This window comes from Eriocheir sinensis, unplaced genomic scaffold, assembly GCF_024679095.1.
Source record: "Eriocheir sinensis breed Jianghai 21 unplaced genomic scaffold, ASM2467909v1 Scaffold70, whole genome shotgun sequence".
NCBI lineage: Eukaryota > Metazoa > Arthropoda > Malacostraca > Decapoda > Varunidae > Eriocheir > Eriocheir sinensis.
The window spans coordinates 306,844-327,507 of NW_026112054.1; the positions used below are offsets into that span (position 1 = coordinate 306,844).

At 47.1% G+C, this 20,664-nt stretch overlaps 1 protein-coding gene across 1 annotated transcript in view; it reads right to left on the reverse strand.

Moving 5' to 3' along the window:
* Positions 1 to 230: 230 nt before the first annotated feature.
* The window catches only part of LOC126993972 (protocadherin Fat 1-like), a gene marked incomplete at its 5' end in the record, with an annotated part of 65,237 nt that continues 44,803 nt past the window's right edge, over positions 231 to 20,664 (reverse strand). The window contains 9 exons of the mRNA XM_050853193.1: positions 231 to 314; positions 497 to 646; positions 945 to 1,636; positions 2,395 to 2,665; positions 3,106 to 3,524; positions 8,594 to 8,693; positions 14,077 to 14,221; positions 14,340 to 14,593; positions 18,993 to 19,132. Coding sequence (XP_050709150.1) covers positions 231 to 314; positions 497 to 646; positions 945 to 1,636; positions 2,395 to 2,665; positions 3,106 to 3,524; positions 8,594 to 8,693; positions 14,077 to 14,221; positions 14,340 to 14,593; positions 18,993 to 19,132 — 2,255 coding nt within the window. The remainder of the gene's footprint in view (positions 315 to 496; positions 647 to 944; positions 1,637 to 2,394; positions 2,666 to 3,105; positions 3,525 to 8,593; positions 8,694 to 14,076; positions 14,222 to 14,339; positions 14,594 to 18,992; positions 19,133 to 20,664) is intronic.

Genomic DNA, 20,664 nt, shown 5'->3' on the forward strand with positions numbered 1-20,664 from the left:
TCCTGGGGATCCGTGACGGGCAGGTTAACATCTTCAACACAAGAACAACCCTGAGGCTAACAGGCCTGACCCAAGGCAAGGTGGTCCTGGCTGTGTGACTCACCTTATGAGGACATGGGCCTGTGAGCTGAGGGGAGGCTTTCCCCCGTCGTAGGCAGCAACGGTGAGGCTGTAGGTCTTGTCGGCCGCCATCAGGGTCTGCTTCAGGGAAATTTCACCCGTTTTCTTATTCACGGCGAAGAGCTCACCGCTGCCTCGCACCAGCTCATGTGGACACTTCCGAACTCCCCAGAGTCAGCGTCTATTGCCTGCACCTGGAGACACAAGGGAAAGGGCTTGGTAATAGGACCATCTCATAATCAACAATTACATAACTTTGGGAGTCACTGCAAAGGTTCACTGCTTGATCATGGAGGAACCTACTACTTTATGGAGAGCACAAGTTATGCCCGGCATGTGTCTGACAAAAAAGATCTGCTTGGGCTCTTATGCTCACCTTAGTGACCACGTGGCTGCGCGGAGACACGGTGGACACCAGGGCGTGGAAGGGCTGGTTGAGGAACACCGGCTCGTTGTCATTCACGTCCATCACCGCCACGTGGACCAGCACATGGGCCACGTTTGCTGTGCCCTCAATGTCCTGCGCCTGAACCACAAGAGGATGAACAGCAGTAAGACAAAAGCAAATACAAGTAGATGCAACAGAGGTCTGAGGGCCAATGCATAAGATGAATGGGGAGAATGATCAATGTCCTCTGAGCCAAACAAGTTTCATGTTATTTAAGGTCCCATGCTGCAAGTCTTAAAATTTGCTGATTTCCAGGTAAGGGTTTATGATTAGTAAAAAATAAAAGATGATGATATTATAGTGCACTGAGTCTTGGTAATAACAGTCCAGTACAAGAACACTGAGGTCATAATAACTGCGCTGGCCCCGGACTCACTTCCACCACCAGCGTGTAGTGGTCCTCTGCCTCCCGGTCAAAGGACTTGCCGGTGGTCTTGATGACGCCAGCGGTCGGGTGGATTTCAAATTTAATGTTTGGGTTGAGAATTGAGTAGCGGACGTGATGGTTGAGCGGCTGACCCTTCACTCCCAGGGCAGCAACATTCATCTCCTTAGTGGAGTTCTCAATGACGTTGGCCCAGTACTGGTCCTGAGTGAAGACCAGAGTAGACAGCGGAGCTTCTTCAATTATAATCTCTGCTGTTGCCGTGGACGAGGCGGCCCCGTCGCTGGCCTGGAGGGTGAGGTTGTACTGAGGCTTGAGGCTGTACTGGTCCTGGACCTTGACACACTTGCTCACGTTGTCAAACACAAAGTTTTCTCTGTCGTCACCGGCAGCGATGGAATATGAAATATCGGTGATATCATTCACATCCACGTGGTGGCGTGGCTGCTCCTCCCGGCCCAGGCAGAACACCCTCACACCAGGGTAGGTTGGCAGGTAGAGGACGGCTGAGTAGTGGGTCTTGGGGAAGGCCATTGGGGCAGCCTTCACCTCCCTCACTGTGATGAAGATTGGGGCGGGCGCCACACACTCCCGCCGGGGGCTGCCCCCGTCCGTGGCCCACACACTCAGCCTCACCGTGGTGCCGGCCACTGTGTCCAGGCTGCCAGACACCCACACAGCTCCTGAAGGGTGTGGAGGATGAGGCAGTTAGTGTTACTTGTCTTCAGGAGTGGTGGACAGCTAACATGTCTAGAAAAAAAATTATCCTCTCAAAGTGAGTCTAAAATGTAGGAAAACAGCATCCGGCCTGTATATGTGTGTGTGTGTGTGTGTGTGTGTGTGTGTGTGTGTGTGTGTGTGTGTGTGTATATATATATATATATATATATATATATATATATATATATATATATATATATATATATATATATATATATATATATATATATATATATATATATATATATATATATATATATATTGCCTGATGCTGTTTTCCTACTTTCTTTTACTCACTTTTGACACACACACACACACACACACACACACACACACACACACACACACACACACACACACACACACTGCTACAGAGATTTGCTATAAAGAGGATGAAAAACTGAAAATACTTTGTAATCTTAACAAAGGAGGAAAGAATAACGAAGAGTAAAGTCTGTGCAGCAGGACAACATAAAGGGCGAACCATTTATTCGGCAAATTTAGATGAACAGTAAAAACAAAGTATCACTTGGAGGCAGTGAGGGAAGAAACAGTGTGTGGCTGAACCCTTCCTGTGGCAGGCAGCATGAACCAGAATTGGGTGGTAATGTTCCTGGCTGCAGGAGGAACGTTGATTAGTGAGGGAATGGGACGTTTATCTCCCCGCGTGCCTGTATTCACTAAGCAGAGTGCCTTTAATTAAACAATCCCAAACGTTCACCTGTGTGTCGGTTGATTGAAAACAACTTTGTGATGTCCTTCTCCACGATGGTGTAGGTCACTCTACCGTTGTAGCCTTGGTCACGGTCCCGGGCGGTCACCGTGAGCTGGCTGGGGCTGGCCTGGGCGTGGGCGTGGGCGGCCAGCACGGGGGCGCCGCGGCCGGCGGTCTGCAGGACGCTGCCGTGGTAGGAAAGTCGCTCCCACTCCGGCCACCAGTCGTTCTCGTCGAGGACCGTCACGCCCAGCCACGTGCTGCGGGACACCCCGGCCTGGGGGAGGGTTAGGGGGCGCGTCACCATGGCAGAACGCCAGCGCTGAAACCCACTTTTTTTATGTGCTGCCTGTAGCGCTCTTTACCGAAGTCGCTGAAGTGACGGTTGATTGAAGATCAGGACAGCATGTGGGTAATATCTTATCTGAGGCTGTGTTTATAAGGAGTGGCAGAAATGCTTCAGATAATATCGACATTAGTGGTGAAATGAGAAGTCAAGTTTCCCTAGACTAGATGCTCTAGATTCACAGACCATGAATTGCCTTTTTTTGGTAATGGCTTGACGTGTAGGCCTATAAACATTTCTCTGGGCCAAACTACTCTGTCTGGATCTAGATCGCTGAGTACCTGTGATTTCTCCCCCTGAAAAGAATATCCTCCTTGTAATGAACATTTGTTGAGTGTTTTCCTCGCGTACCAGGCGGGGCAGGGACTCACCAGGTTGGTGGCCGTGATGGTCAGGTTGTACCAGGAGGTGGTTTCGTAGTCCAGGGGCGTGGCCACGCTGACCACCCCCGAGGCGGGGCTGATGACGAAGGCGCTGTGTTCATTCCCGCCCGTCAGCGAGTAGTGGAGGGCCGACGGTGAGGACGCCGTGACGCGCGCCAGGGCCGTGCCCACCGCCACCCACTCCCCGACCTCCTCCACGTGCGGCTTATTGCCCTGCCAGGAGGGCGGCGAGCTCTGCGAGGCGGTCACCATGACCCGGACCGGCACCGAGGCGGCGCGGGCCTGCGCGGCGTGGTCCGTGGCCCGCACCAGCAGCAGGTACTCCGGGGGCTGGGCCTCGGCCAGGGTTCGGGTGAGGCTGATCACGCCTAGGGCAGTGTCAATGTTGAAGATTCCTCCAGCATTACCTGAGGGACAGGGAAAAGCAACGAATAACCCCGAGTGCAGGGAAACAAACAAACACATAGGACCAATTACGGTTAGCAGTATCTACCTCATCATGTCTTCACTCATTTGGTAATCTGTCGCTCACGAGGTGGGCAGAACTTCTGAGGACACTGAACAGCCAAGCTCCTGTTTCTGTCTTCAGAATCAGTACATCGCTCTTCCTCACCCGCTCACCCAAACCACCTGTCTACCTTGAGCAGCTCACCCAAACATGTCTCGGCAGCACTCATCCATACCTTCCACTATCACGCACTTACTGTTACCATAATACCTACTCAATCATCCTTCAACTGTTCCGCGCAGCTTCCTCGAATACAACCTTAAGTACATCATTCACACTTCGCCATTCTACATTCTCATTCGTACCTTCCAATATGAAGCACTCGTTCACCATTTAACTCATTATTCTCTCAACGTTTCCATGTAGGTTTCCTTAAAACAACTAAATTTTTCTCTCTTTCCTCGCATATCAACCATTCCATTTACACTCAAAACGGCACTCAATCATTCCTGTTCCCTGCTCCATTCAACACGATGGCCCGCAGACGCTTCCCTGCTCATTAAAATTAGACTGATCTCCCTTCTGGATAGTGTTGATGAGGCGAAAGTGTCGAAGAAGATCAACCTTTGACGCATGCTGGTTAGGGTAAATGCCCCTATCAGCACTCTTTATGCGCGGGAAGTTAATTTCTAATACAAAAACTCAGCATTTAGTCGTTAATCGCACTTCACCGCAGAGTGGGGAGGGCATTTAGCCGGAGACGCTGCCCCGCCGGGTTTGGGCTCCCTCCCGCAGCGGAAGCAAAGTGGCCAGAAAAATAGAGCTCAGTGCAGGGTGAAGCATATAAGTGTACGCAGTGAAGTAACCAAGAGTGCGTCGGGAAGTATCTAAGGTTGGTGTTATAAGACACTTTTGCTTTTTACATCAACTATTTCTGAAGGTCAAAGAGGGGATCGATTGGGTTCTATTGAGTGTTTTCTAAAGTTCACGGTACAGATGAAGGGTCAAACTGCCACCAGGGCCATTAAACTACCCCTGGAAATGTCCTAAACTCATACGAAAGCCTTGTCAAATATGTGTACTTGGGCGACGAAATGTTTTAAAATATAACCCCAAGTGTCAAGAAGTACCAAGGAGGACCTAAGCAGCGATACAAAGCGGAACAGCTCAAAAGAAGAAGGTAACAGGCAAGGTGGCTCGTTACTGCGGTGCTCATTCCCGGCGAAGCTTCAGTCTGCCCAAACCTACTCGTACGCGCTGAACACACTCCCTTGGCATAGTCTTCGCCGACATTGCAGACAGCCTATTACTGTAGTCTTATTCTTACTCTCACCCCCTACGAACTGAATCACATACGAGTTAGATCAACGAGGGAAAAAAAAACACTTGTTATACCAGAGACTTGAGCATCACTTACCCGACACATCCTTGAGTCATCCAGTGAGTACCAATAACTTCTGCAGAGGTTACGCCACTATTCCATCTATCTTCAAGCTCACAAGGGGATCCATATAAACTATTGTCCTTCCTGAAGTGATTGCTGCGCCCATCTACCACACACAAAGCCATATTAACCCAAAAAATCGAGATACTACACGGGCACTCTCCCTCTCCACGGCCACAAGCAGACTCCTCTCAAGTTCTCAATAGGGGTGGGCAGGTACCGGTACCAGTACCGGTACTAACGGTACCAGCTATACGGTACGGTACCGGTACCAGACTGCTCGGTACCGGTACCGATACAGACCAGTCGCTCATGATGCCCCTCATTTCTTCCTCACACGAGTGAGAGGCTGAGACGGAGTGCCTGAGTGGATATCTCGGTGATATGGATATTCTCTCTCTCTCTCTCTCTCTCTCTCTCTCTCTCTCTCTCTCTCTCTCTCTCTCTCTCTCTCTCTCTCTCTCTCTCTCTCTCTCCCTGAATGAAGTAAATATTATTCTTTTCGATAAAGAAATAAGCATATATAGTTATTATGGATGGACTCATAGTTTAATAACAATAACAGTATATATATTAGCAAACCTTTAAAAAAAGAATCGGACATGAAGAATTATCTAAGAGATAAGTTAATAAAATACTGGAGGCGGGCGGGAGGATGGAAACAAGGCAGGACAAAATGGCGGGAAGACGGACATGCAGCGACTCGCACAGCCAGGCCCACAACTCCACAGCCAAGCATGGCGGGCGAGCGTGTCACTATAAGCGCCGGCATTGGGAATTCAACCGGTACTATAGTCTGTTCACTTAAGCTAGATTCCTGGCGCCTAGGCAGGTTAGTAAGCTTGCAGCTGATTGGCTGCTCCGCCCTCCCGCTAACACTCATGTCGGACCACATCTTGCATGCTCGAGTGAGACATGTTTCTTTATTATATGCCATAGCTCAACTCATAGACGAGCTAGCCAGTTTTCGTTGACACCATCAGACTCAGCACTGACTGTAGAATCAAGATGTATTTTAAAAACTCGACAAAACAAATTCGAAAATGGTATTACGATGAGTTGAACCGTGAAGATGTTAAAAAATTTTAATAACATGTTTTACTTATACTCACTGTTTTCAACAGTTGTTCATTGACTGCAGAAATATATTATTACATGACGTAGGAAAATTTCTCGTGAACACGATAGTGTGATCAGAATGCAGTTAAAGCTCTACGTATTGAAAACACAGAGTTATTTATAGCAACATTTCTCTCGCCCCAACCATCACGACGCTCGAGACACCCTGTATGATGATGTTAAAAAAATGAGTGTCGCGCGCGCCAGGATGGTTGGGGCGAGTGACATGTTGCTATAAACGGTTCAACTCATGTTCAGAGCTGGGCACTTCCGTACCTCTGTCACCTCCGCTCCTCCGGACCTGCGGACCTTAAACGAGGTGCGGAGGTCCGAAGTGCGAAAGTTTTCAAAAGTGCGGAAGTAACAGGTGCGGAACGGCAGTAAAGTCCGTACCTCCGCACCTGAGGGTTTTCAAGGATAAAAAATGAAAACGACAAACAGTCCGCGCTCTGCAGTAATACTTCGGTCGTTCCTCTTTTGAATGATATTAACCGGAATTTTTATGTGTACTGAGGTATGATAATTATGATGAGTGTAAAAGTAGTTACTTTACTTCAGGTGGTGGAGATTCTATGCGTTAAAATGACAATAATGATAACAAAAATAATGGTAATAATAATAATAATAATAATAATAATGCTGCTGTAGCCTTGTATTTCTTTTTTTTAAGGTACGGACTAGATTTTTCAGGCGCGCTTTAATAGTTTTGGGTACGGTACCGGAGGTGCGGTACCGGAACGAGTGAAAAAATTTTAGGCGCGGAAGTACAGGTACGGACTATATGTGTTTCGAGGTGCGGAGGAGCGGTACCGGACTACCCGATATCCAGTAACGCGCCCAGCTCTGCCATTTTCTTATTTGTTTTGTCGAGTTTTTAAATTACATCTTGATTCTACAGTCAGTGCTGAGTCTGATGGTGTCAAGCAAAACTGGCTAGCTCGTCTATGAGTTGAGCTATGGCATATACTCAGCCACCGCGTGTAGAGGGATAGGTGTGAAGGGGAAGGAAGGGAAGGAGGAACAGCAAGGAATGGTGGGAGGGAGATGTAGGGTCGATGGTGGTCACTGGTTGGTTGCAGTTACCCGGACCTTTCACACTGGGGTAACCAGTGGCGGTCACCGGTGACGGCCACCGGTGGCCTCGTGTGAAAGAGGCCTAATTCCATCAAACAGTGGCCCGCATTACAAGTCAAATCCGAGAAGTTTCGGGTCCCTACAAAGGTCGGTTTAGGGGCCGTACTACAAGTCCAATCCGAGAAGTTTCGGGTCCCTACAAAGCTCGGGATGAATAACTCTGTAGGGACCCGAAACCTCTCGGGTTTGACATGTAATATGGCCTAGTATCTCAAAAAATAGTGATGCGAAAATAATTCCTTGGGTTGGATATTCTCAGCACCTCTAAGGTAACGTATGAAGGTCATTTTCAACTCGCAGAACACCATGAAGACGTAAAGTGATAAATATCCTTTTGTTAGTCACCCTCGGAGATGGGGTACGATATCCTGCCGCTGTTCTGCACTTAAGGGTTAGAATAAACGCCCAGAGGAACGCTCAAAGGTACGATATCGTGTCATTTTTCTGTATTTATGGGTTAGAATGAACGCCTAGTGGAACGCCCAAAGGTACGATATCCTGCCGCTGTTCTGTATTATGGGTTAGAATGAACGCCTGTCAGTCTCTTGAAAAGCTTACCCCTAAGATGAAGTACGATATCCTGCCGCTGTTCTGTATTATGGGTTAGAATGAACGCCTGTCAGTCTCTTGAAAAGCTCACCCTTAAGATGAAGTACGATATCCTGCCGGTTTTTTTTTTCACGGCAAGGGAGGCAGCTCAGGGCTAAAAAACAAAATCAGCAACAAAAAACAAAATCAGCAACAAAAAACAAAATCAGCAACAAAAACAAAATCAGCAACAAAAAACAAAATCAGCAACAAAAAACAAAATCAGCAACAAAAAAAAATCATAGCAAAAACAAAATCAGCAACAAAAAACAAAATCAGCAACAAAAAACAAAATCAGCAACAAAAAACAAAATCAGCAACAAAAAACAAAATCAGCAACAAAAAACAAAATCAGCAACAAAAAACAAAATCAGCAACAAAAAACAAAATCAGCAACAAAAAATCAAAATCAGCAACAAAAAAACAAAAAAAGCAACAAAAAACTAAATCATCAACAAAAAAAAAAATCAGCAACAAAAAACAAAATCAGCAACAAAAACAAAATCAGAAAAAAAAAATCAGCAACAAAAACAAAATCAGCAACAAAAACAAAATCAGCAACAAAAAACAAAATCAGCAACAAAAAATCAAAATCAGCAACAAAAACAAAATCGGCAACAAAAAGGCCGCTAAACGCTGCTCCGGCAAAATAAAAAAAGAACGAGAGGCCAAAAGAGAGGTCAAGTCTGGGAGAAGAGGAGTCTTGATGGCCGCCTCACTCTCACTCACCCGCCCACACTCACCCTCGAAGATGGAGTAGGATATCCTGCCGTTGTCGCCCTTGTCGTGGTCCAGCGCCATCACCCGCACCACCGCCGTGCCCGCCGCGGCCCCCACGCTCACCTGGGGCAAGGAAGCGGCGACCAGTGAGGGGCAGAGGCGGAGGGACAGGCGAGGGGGTGGTGTGTAAGGTGAATAAGCTGCTACTACTGCTACTACTACTACTACTACTACTACTACTACTACTAATGCTGCTACTACTACTACTACTAATACTACTATAGTGCGTTCAGTTGAAGCTTGCACCTGGAGCCTAGCGAAGGTTTGTAAGCTGCTCTGTGATTGGCTGCCGCTCCTCTCACTCACTTATCATTGACTCACTCTTTGATGCGACACACCTCTGTATTATTTGCTCTAACTCATCTCATATGCAAGATCAGTCGTTTTGGTTGGTTTTCTATCACATGACACGGTTTATATTAACATAAGCTTTTTAATTCCATGACATAACTAACACAGAATGAAAAGTGGTATAAGCATTTACAACCCAGTATTTCACTTTTACTCGCATTATCTCGTATGTTTTTAGTCAAATGCTGATGCCTTTCATAATGAACCTAATCCACTATCATTCTATTGTTCAGTGGTGAGAGTAACAAATAAGTACTATGCGAAATAAATTAACTACTGAGTATACAAGTAAAACTTTTAGTGTGTCAAGTCCAGCGTTCTTGGCTAGGCGAGAGGCAGCCTGCCTCATGCCACTATCCAATCAGCGACCAGCTTCACATGCCATCATCAGTGATCGGCTTACCAAACCAGGTTAGGGGAGTCTCAATAAATTAATAAATTAATAAGCGCCCTGCTGCCGAGACACAGCTACATCTTGTTATAAAAAGCTGCCGAACTCCCTTCATTTCCACTTTATCTAAAATATGACAACACCATCGCGTTCAGGATAACTTTCCCCATCAGATGTTTCCATTTTCATAAACTGTAGTTTAGCAGTTCCATGAAATAATCAGCGAAGAATAAAATGGGGCATAAACATTTATGACTCCATCTTTCACTTCACCACTCCGTAATTTCTTTAATTTTTGGTTTACAGAGAATTGACAAACATATGTGAGATCTACAATCATTGCTGAGTGTAATGGTACCAACCAAAACGACTGATCTTGCATATGAGACGAGTTAGAGCAAATAATACAGAGGTGTGTCGCATCAAAGAGTGAGTCAATGATAAGTGAGTGAGAGGAGCGGCAGCCAATCACAGAGCAGCTTACAAACCTTCGCTAGGCTCCAGGTGCAAGCTTCAACTGAACGCACTATAGTACTACTACTACTACTACTACTACTACTACTACTACTACTACTACATAAATGATACCTCCACCCATGTTTATTTTCCCGACACATAATCATGGAGGGCTCCATAGCTTGGAGGTCATTAGCCCCAACTCTGTTCGCTAATGACTGTGGCATCCAACCATATCACTAATACTACCTAGCACTAAATCACCTATCATCTATTACGTCCAGATCCCCCTTTCCTTCCCTACTCAAGTCACTCCCGACCCACCCTAATGTCACTCTCCACCACTGTGGCTTCATAGTCCATATTGGAGATGTTGGTGGCTTTTGGGCAAGAGTGTCTGGTGCCCCTGAGACATAGGATGGCCGACCTGAGCAGGGAGAACGAGAGGCGACACCTCATCCAGGTGACAACGTGGCTCCTTAGCTGATGCTTCTTTTCTGAGATTAGTTCCGCGAGGCGTGCGTAGAAGCATTGGGCCCTGGGACTCATCCCGCCGGATGTGGTGAAGACGAGGGGGGTGAAGCTGCCCTGATAAATTCAGATTCAACAGGGACATAGGCAAAAATTGGTTTACTAACAGGGTGGTGGATGAGTGGAATAGGCTTAGCAGTCATGTGGTGAGTGCCAATACAATTGTCACATTCAAAAATAGACTAGATAAATTCATGGACAGCGATATTAGGTGGGGTTAGATACACGGGAGCTTAGGGTCAAAGGAGCTGCCTCGTACAGGCCTACCGGCCTGTTGTAGACTCCTGCGTTCTTATGTTCTTATGTTCTTATCCACATGTTGGATTCTTTCACTGTATGCCCTTGTCTTCTCCTGCTCGTTCCTGTGGTGGGCGGCTTGCAGGGGCAGCTCACGGTGACAGGCAGCCATCGGGTCGAATATGCGGATGTCCATGAACGCCCGCTGTCCGCGCACCCAGAATCCGCGGGTACTTACATCAACCCGTGCCTCCTGTGAGGTATTGGCCGTCCTGTACCGAAGGTATTCGCCGTCCAGGGGAAGCAGTGCCGGCTCGGTAGTGACGTCTTGGCATACCTCCCCGAGCATGCTGGCTGTCAGATCCCTCACTTCATCGTGTCGAATACAGACGAAGCCTCCTTTTTTAAATGTCATGGTGTGGGTGACATCATTTGGTGATCCACATGCACAGAGATCAGGCAGTCCCTCAATCGGCCAGCCATATCTCAGAGCAATGGCGTCGACAAATTCTTGTTTGTTGAGGCTGAAGCCCTTTGCTCTGATTGGTAATGACGTTAGCCAGTTAGAGGCGCCTGCCTCCTGTGCTGTGTGTATTTTTCTACCCATTTCTGTGGACAGGTGGTGTGTAAGACGGTCCAGCTCGTCTTTTTGGGCCTGTTGCCTTTCTTCTGAGATTTTTCTTTTAATATCTCTTATTTCTGTTTGGTCTATCTCGCCCTCTGCCTCCTGAGCGATGATCCTGTTGATGAGTGACCTGGTAAGGCTGATGGAGTTTGGTTCTCCTTATCAGCCAGCTTCTCAGCGTTAGTGATCCCCATCCCACCCAGTCTTGGGGGAAGTGCTAGCATATCCCTCTCCTCCTCCCCCAAAGCATGAGATTTCACCAGCGCCGGCAAGAATACATTCTTGACGGCATTTTCCAGTGGTCGGAGGAGTGGACTGATGCCGGGGATGGTGCGCATCAGGAACGTCCACCGATGTTGGATGCCGTGGGTGTACGCTGAATAGGCAGCGTGTGGCTCAGTCTTGGCAATGGCAGACAAAGCTTCTATTTCCTTCACCCATTCAGCTACTTTGTCACCTACGTACTCCTTCTTATATACCTCTGTCCCGATCACTGCACCTAAGTGTCGTTGTCCGTCTTTTGTCACAATGACGCCACTTCCTCTAAAGGTTTCTGCGGCATGGTCATAATGTTTAGGTTTGACAATAAGGACAGCCTTGGTGGCGTTAGGGATGTATCCTATCTCAGGACCGGCGGTGTTCATAGTGTCCCACCACCCTTTTAAGTCTGAGATTTTACCAGCACCTGAGAGGTCATCCGCATAAGCCACCTGTTTCACCCGTGTTACTGCGAACGCGATTTCATTTTGGAGGACTGATAGGCCCAGGGCGTACATAGCCATGGCTATTGGGTCACCTTGTGTTGTTCCCTCAGATGATTTTAACACTCACTTTTCCACTGTGGCTTTTTATGTATAAGTCGGTCGGGTGTGTATAAGTATTTTCGACATACATAGCTAAGCTAGGGCACTTGGTTTTAATGTTGTGTATCATAGTCTTTCTATTTATTGTGTTGAAGGCATTTTTGGCGTCAACAAGAAGCACTGCTTCGCACTCCACGTGGTCAAATATCTCCCGCATGGCATGGACGGCTGCTTCTCCTCCTGCCTGCTGCTCCGCACAAACTTGGAGGTTCCCTGCTGCCATTCTCACATCTTCTTTGACGACAGCCATGATGCATTTGTCTACGATGCGCCACAGGACTTCTCCGACTCCTATAGGCCTGCATCCCGGCCTCTTGTCCAGGGGAATGAGGCGGCATGCAGTTAGGGCGTCCAGCCGTCCACATAGTGGCAGCTGGAGGAGGCGAGTTTTCTTGCCAGTGCTGCAATGGTGTTGCGCAAGTCACCAGCTGCATTGCCAAAGTTGGCGCTGCTCAGCAAGCTTCGCCAACCCCGTGCATCAAGTCCTGAGGGCCCCGCGCTGCCACGAGTCTGGAGGGCCTTCTTCCACACCATCTCTCCTGTTATCCTTTCGTATATAACTGGATTCGGTGGTTGGTGACATCCTGCCAGTCTCAGTCCCTTCATGTCACTCGGTGGAATAATAATAATAATAATAATAATAATAATAATAATAATAATAATAATAATAATAATAATAATAATAATAATAATAAAACTCTCCTTCCTTACCATTACAGGCAAATCACGCCCAAAGCACATCATAACACATCGTTCTTTCTGACGTATTTTCATCACGGACTAAACAATTTATACGAAGTTAATCGCTCCGTAAACGTCCACTAATTTAACGTCACTAACTATCTCACGTGCCTCTTCCACCTCCTCCTTCTCCTCCTACTCTTTTCCTCTTCTCCTTTACCCCCCAAAGAGCCTCGTTCACGCCTTTATGGAGCGTCCCCGTACGTGTAGGTTGTCGGGACTGCATCTCACACCCCTTTCAGCCTCGTAGGGTAAGAGAGTGTTCGTCTGAAGCGCCCATTTCAAGCTCCTGCCTTTGATCTCTCCTCCTCCCCGCCCTGCCGCTCCTCCGTCTTTCGCCGCTACTTTTATGGCTATTCTTACCGTGCTCCTAACTTTATGGCTACTCCTCTCAGGCCGCCCCGCTGTTTAAGGCCGCCTCTCGCCTCGTCCTTTTTCCCCGCCAGCTCGTGAAGTTTACAAGGGAGTTAAGCGGCGTTGCAAATCCCCTTTCCCCGCCGCCGAACTTTGGGAGGTTAAACCCTTATTTGTTTCCCGCAGTTTCCCGTGATTTAAGCCGCCGGGATATTGACTCGTTGTTATGACTCAGAAAAGAAGATGGGTTACGTTTTTAAAGGTCTCGAAAGGAGCTGAAAGGTACCGATTTAGGGTCTCTCTCTCTCTCTCTCTCTCTCTCTCTCTCTCTCTCTCTCTGACACACACACACACACACACACACACACACACACACACACACACACACACACACACAGACACACACACACTACAGTCATCATTGTTCGGTTCTGGCCAGAGGAGCGTCGTAAGTCTGGAGGATTCGGTCCAAAGGGAGAGCAACGATACATCCCCTGGCGCGGCCTCTGTTTGCTGGACTTGTGTTATTTGGGCGGGAGGTGAAACACGACTATTGACAACGGCTGTTTATGGACCCGCACCCCACGGCACGGTGAGGCACGCGCCGGGACGAGACTCGTCATACAATAACTATACATTTGACTTTAGTTCATCAGATTGTTCCAGTGTACAAATATTATGATGGAACGTTCGTCATGTACAAACTTTTTTCTCTGGATTAGATATGAATCGCCTATTTATACGTTTTCTGTGTATAATAGTGATGTAGTTGCTTTAATTAACTTCCTATAATACTTACGAAAAGTATTCTTCAACTCCGGCGATATTTCACAGGTCAGGTAACTGGTGTTGGTTGAGGCGGCGGTGCACGAGCCGCCGCAGGCACAGTGTACTCACCTTGGCGATGATCATGGGCTCCAGGAAGACGGGCTCGTGGTCGTTGGCGTCCTCCACCGTCACGGACACGCGGGCAAAGTCTGCGTTCTCCTGTCGGCCGCGGTCCCTGCAGCTCACGGTCAGCTCGTGGACGCTGGACACCTCCCTACGTGGAGATGAGCCTCAAGGTTATCACATGTTCAGTAACTGCATTCAGTATACTCAGACAGCAAGACTATTCATCTTTGTTTCTTGCAGCTTGACACGCCAGCTGCTCGTCTGACCTGTCCAGGGGCTCGGCCACGATGAGGTCACCAGTGAACGAGTCCACGGTGAAGAGGCCCTGGGACGCCAAGGCCTGGGCGTGGTGCAGCGTGAAGTACACCGCGGAGGACGCCGTGGGTGACTGGTCCCTGTCTCGGCACTGCAGGGTGACCACGGTGGACCCCGGCGCCACGTCCTCGCTCACGGCACCCTCGTAGGTTCTGGCGCTGAACACCGGCCGGTGATCATTGGCGTCCATCACCTCCACCACGAGCTGCGGCGAGGGAGGCACCAAGTGGTTACGTTAGCCAAGGGGGAGATGACGGACAGCTGACGGGAAGGGTGTGTTGTGTGGAAAGGAATGTTGGAGAGATAACTATAACTATATATATATATATATATATATATATATATATATATATAGAGAGAGAGAGAGAGAGAGAGAGAGAGAGAGAGAGAGAGAGAGAGAGAGAGAGAGAGAGAGAGAGAGAGAGAGAGAGAGAGAGAGAGAGAGAGAGAGAGAGAGAGAGAGAGAGAGAGAATCAAACAACACTTGAGGTAGCACAATGCGAGCGTAACGAGGCGTACAAACTATGGCAGCCACAGTCTTGGTCATCCGCAGCTTATAATTATTTGGCTCATCTGACAGGCGGCTGATGAGTGTTTGATGCGATGAAACTCTTCCACACGTTTTGACCTCTCTTTTGGCCTCTTACTCAGCCTCGTCTTGTTGGAGCAGCGCCTAGCGGGCTTTTTTTGTTGCTTTTTTGTTTTGCCCTTGAGCTGCCTCCCTTGCTGTAAACAAACAAACAAACAAACAAAACACCACCGTTACCATCAAATACTGCACCCTCGGGATAATATGAAGAAACCTACGGATCAATAAGTCACTTTTTCGATATCACTCAAGGTTGGCGACGCTTTCAGTCACGAACATCACTGAGGCCTTACTCTTAAACATTCCGGCGACCCAGCACATGTATCAGGCAAGGTTTTCGGAGGAGCTGCGGGCATTTCCAGGGGTACTTTTATGAACCTGGTGGTAGTTTGAGCATTTGAAAGGATACTTTTATGAACCGGTGGGAGTTTAACCCTTTGACTGCGGTTAACCTACCAGAAGACCTCACCAAGCTACAGGAATGGAACAAAAAGTCGCTGCTACAATTCAATGAAGAAAAATGTAAAGTCCTGCACATTGGGAGAGGATATCCAGCACACCAATACCACATGGGAAACACTCCACTATCCACCACAGAGGCAGAGAAAGACCTGGGAGTGTATGTTACCAGGCAACCAGTGAAGTCCAATTCCGTGCCAGTCGCAGCGGACGGGTTAACCCTTCCTCTGCACCATGAGCCTAAAAAGAAACTCATTAGAACAATATAAATCTCCTTTTCGGCCTTGGAAAATGACTGATGTGAAGGCGGAAGCTTCTGAGTACATCGACCCTGGGCCCTATACTTAAAAATTTCGACGCCTAAGCACACAAAATTGACAAGGCTTTCGTTGGAGTTGTGAGCATTTCCCTCCGTAGTTTTATGTCCCTGGTGGTAGTTTGAGCCCTTCCTCTGTATAATGAAATGAGCCTAAAAAAGCACTCATTCGAACAATATAAATCTCCTTTTCGGCGTTTGGAAATGAGTGAGGTGAAGGCGAAAGCGTCTGAGTACATGAACCCTTGGCCATATATACTTAGAAATTTCGGCGCCTAAGCACATACATTTGACAAGGCTTTCGTAGGAGTTGTGAGCATTTCCCTCCGTAGTTTTATGTCCCTGGTGGTAGTTTGACCCTTCCTCTGCACCATGACCCTAAAAACACTCATTGGAGCCAGATGAAATTCCCTTTCGGCCTTTGGCAGTGACTGATGTGAGGCTGAAGCGTCTGAGAATACCGCCGCCAGTAGCGTGAGGCAGCAAAGCGGTATTAGTCCGCTTTACGATGCAACGGCCCGGCCCGCGCTCCCCTCCGCTCATCAGTAAACACTAAGTCTATATATACCAAGTCAAGTCACTCTGCTTCAAAACTGCGACCGGTACGCGCAGGAGGCGGTTTTGGGGCGGAGCAGCGGGATGACGTCACTTGGAGCTAAAAAAAAAAAAAAAAAACGTCAGTTCAGGGGTGACTAAAGTTGGGGCCGTATGTGCACTCTGGATGTACATTCTCGCCTCCTTTCACAGCGCGTTCAGGCAAGCCACTGACGAAAAAATATGTCTTTTTATTGTGCTATTGCGTGACTGTAATTCCATTGCCTACAAACGGCGGTGTGGGGTGTGAGGGAGGGCATGATGAAGTGATTGATTTAAATTAGTCCGCCTTTCTTAGTTTTCTCTAAATCCCTGTTTCTACATTCTCTACTAACGGTTTCAGGGGCCGTGTTCTCCTGTTTTTCGCAAATAAAACTTTAACAAAGCGTCAGACAAGGATGTTATATTGGCAGTGGATGTTTGAGACCCCGACCTAATGGGCAAAAATATGATTTGGTGTCACATGTGGATAATGAAGCACTTATAAGAGTAAATTTAGGGTAAACTTGGCTAAAAGTTAAAGGAACTGTGAGCGAGTCTAGCCCCGCCCCGCTCATCTTCTCGTGACGTCGATGTGACGTTTAGCTCTGACGTATGAGTAATCATCCATCCAACCAGTAATTATGTCTTACTGCTTCACACACACACACACACACACACACACACACACACACCGTAGCAATATTTAATCTACTGTAAATATGGATGTTCCATATATGGACTATCAGTTGGGGAGAAAGTTTTACTCGAAGGAAATTACTTATCCGTTGCATGGAAAATGTGACTCTTGGTAGTACATGCTGCATGTATGTAAGCGAGCAGTAGTTTCTGGTTTCATCCCTTGTTGGTTCACCAACCTCCCCCATACCCAACCTTTCCTTCCTCACACAATCATCCCCACCCAACTACCCAACAACACCTTTGTCGTTGGCGGGGCTAGCCTCGCTCACAGTTCCTTTAACTTTTAGCCAAGTTTACCCTAAATTTACTCTTATAAGTGCTTCATTAACCACATGTGACACGAAATCATAATTTTGCCCATTAGGTCGGGGTCTCAAACATCCACTGCCAAAATAACATCCTTGTCCGACGCTTTGTTAAAGTTTATTTGCGAACACGGCCCCTGAAACCTTTAGTAGTTTGGCTCTAAGCAGTGTCACGCATAAACCACGCCTCGGCCGTGTCTCCTCCCACAAACCTGCGTATGACTTGACTAGGTGTATATAGACTTAGGGTAAACACACTACTCACCATCGAGACATATCGCTCCGTGGGGAGAACACCGCGCCAGCCCGTGACTTGGAGGACATATTCGCGGGTCATAAAGGTAAAGTATCACAAGACCTTCGAGCTAAAACACCGCCACAGGATCGAAGCGGAATGACCCTGGTGATAGTTTGGTCCTTCCTTTGTATCATGAACCTAAAAACACTTATTAGAACACAACTGATCTCTTAAATATTATGGCACCAAAGCTCACATATTTGACAAGGGAGTTTTGAGCATATCCAGGGGTAGTTTTGTGACCCTGGTGGTAGTCTGACCCTTCCTCTGTAACATGAACCTAAAAGAACATTCATTAGAACCCGATTACTCTCCCTTTTGGCCTTTGGAAATGCTGATGTGAGAAGCGGAAGCGACTGAGAACACCAACCTTGGACGCACGGTGGCTGGTGGTAGTCTGACCCTTCCTCTGTACCTTAATTGAGCTTAAAAGAACACTCATTAGAACCCGACTACTCTCCCTTTTGGCCTTTGGAAATTGCTGATGTGAGAAGCGGAAGCGTCTGATAATGCCAACCTTGGAGGCATGCTGGTTAGGGTACAAGCCCCTATACATCACAACTCAGTTTGGAGGGAGAGTTAGTCTTTAAGGCAAAAACGCAACACTTCGTCGTTAATCGCAGTTCACCGCAGGCTGGGCAGTGCATTTTGCCTTTGTGTCGCTTTCGAAAAACAAAAGAGCAACCGTCGCCCCCGAATCTGCATATGTCACAAAGTGCTTTAACAATTTACAAACAATATTAGCTGCCATGAAAAATATTGTACTTTAAATTCAGTGTTTTACAGCGCCGGGGGAAACAGAGAGAGAGGGAGAGAGAGGCCCCACCGCATTCAGCTCGCCGGCCGATGACATCATGAGACTATAATTTTGACGGCATAAAAATAAAAGTTTACGGGCGGGAGTGAGTCACGTTGTTTGTGTGCTCTGTGCCGTAAATACCGACGCTGGAACAATGGAATACAACACGGTGGGGCAAGAGTTAACAGTTAGCGAGTATCTTATTGAGAGAGAGAGAGAGAGAGAATTATATAAACAAAAATGATGCTCACATAATTAAATAAACACCCTCTCTCTCTCTCACTCACTCACTCACTCACTCACTCACTCACACACACTCTCTCTCTCTCTCTCTCTCTCTCTCTCTCTCTCTCTCTCTCTCTCTCTCTCTCTCTCTCTCTCACCACCTCTCTCTCTCTCTCTCTCTCTCTCTCTCTCTCTCTCTCTCTCTCTCTCTCTCTCTCTCTCTCTCTCTCTCTCTCTCTCTCTCTCACTCCTCGTCCTCACTCACTCCTCTCTCTCTCTCTCTCTCTCTCTCTCTCTCTCTCTCTCTCTCTCTCTCTCTCTCTCTCTCGCACTCTCACCTTGGTGGCGGCGGTGTGGACGCCGTCTGTGGCCGTGACGGTGAGGGCGTAGTGGTGCTGCTCCTCGTGGTCCAGGCGGCGCGCCAGGCTCACCAGGCCAGAGTCCACGGCCATGCTGAACCGGCCGCTCTCGTCACCCTCTGACCATGAGAAAGATACATTAACAAAGAAAATGGGGCGAGCAAAATATATCCTAGGTATTATTTTCCCCCCAGTTCTGATATACTCAAAACTTGACTGAGTTCGCCATTCTGTAGCGTAAAAAGAAAAAAAAGTTAATCTGCCTACGAGAAAGATACGTTAGCAAAGGAAATGAAGCGAGCAGAACAGATCCTAGGTATTACTTTCCCCCCAGTTCTGATATTCCCAAAACTCGACTGAGTTCGCCATTCTGTAGCGTAAAGAAAAAAAAGTTAATCTGCCCACGAAAAAGATACGTCAGCAAAGGAAATGAAGCGAGCAACACATATCCTAGCTATTATTTTCCCCCCAGTTCTGATAGTCCCAAAACTTGACTGAGTTCGCCATTCTGTAGCGTAAAAAAATCTTACTCTGCCCACGGGAAAGATACGTTAGCAAAGGAAATGAGGCGAGCGACACATATCCTAGCTATTATTTTCCCCCAGTTCTGATATTCCCAAAACTTGATTGAGTTCGCCATTCTGAATCGTAAAAAAAAGGTTAATCTGCCCACGAGAAAGATACGTTAGCAAAGGAAATGAGGCGAGCAAAATATATCCTGGGTATTGTTTTTCCCCAAATTACTGATTCTGTAGCGTAAAAAAAAAGTTACTCTGCCCACGAGAAAAAGGAAATGAAGCGAGCAAAACTTATCCCAAATTACTGATTCTGTAGCGTAAAAAAAAAGTTACTCTGCCCACGAGAAAAAGGAAATGAAGCGAGCAAAACTTATCCCAAATTACTGATTCTGTAGCGTAAAAAAAAAGTTACTCTGCCCACAAGAAAAAGGAAATGAAGCGAGCAAAACTTATCCCAAATTACTGATTCGCCCCAAAACCTGACTTAGTTCGTCATTCTGTAAGGCAAAAAGTTATGTTGACCGGTAGAAAAACGTGTAATCGAAGGAAAAGTTGGAAAGTTTCGTTTAGTCGGCGCAACATCTGTGGTCATATGCCGGAGAGACAGAAGGGGAAGGAATTATAGGAGAAGGGAACAGATCCCAGGAGACGGGACACAACCGTAATCGAAGGAAACGAAGCAAACAAAACAGATCACCATAGAGATATACGTTACTAACTCTAAGGCATTATTTTCCTCTCCCAATTTACTGATTCAACCCCCAAAGATGAGTTAGCCATTCTGTTGCGTATGAACGGATATTCTGACCAGTAGAAAACACGTTAGCAAAGGAAATGAAGCGAGCAAAACATATCCCTGGTGTTATTCTTCCCCCAAATTAATGATTCAATCCAAAACTTGAGTTCGCCATTCTGTAGCGTGAAAAAACAGTTACTCTGACAGCTAGAAAATTACGTTAGCAAAGGAAAGTAAGCGAGCGAAACACATCCTAGGTATAATTCTTCCTCAAAAATTACGGATTCATCCCAAAACTTGACTGAGTTCGCCATCCTGTAGCGTAAAAAACAGTTACTCTGATCGGTAGAAAACACGTTAACAAAGAAAACAAAGCCAGAGAAACATATCCTACGTA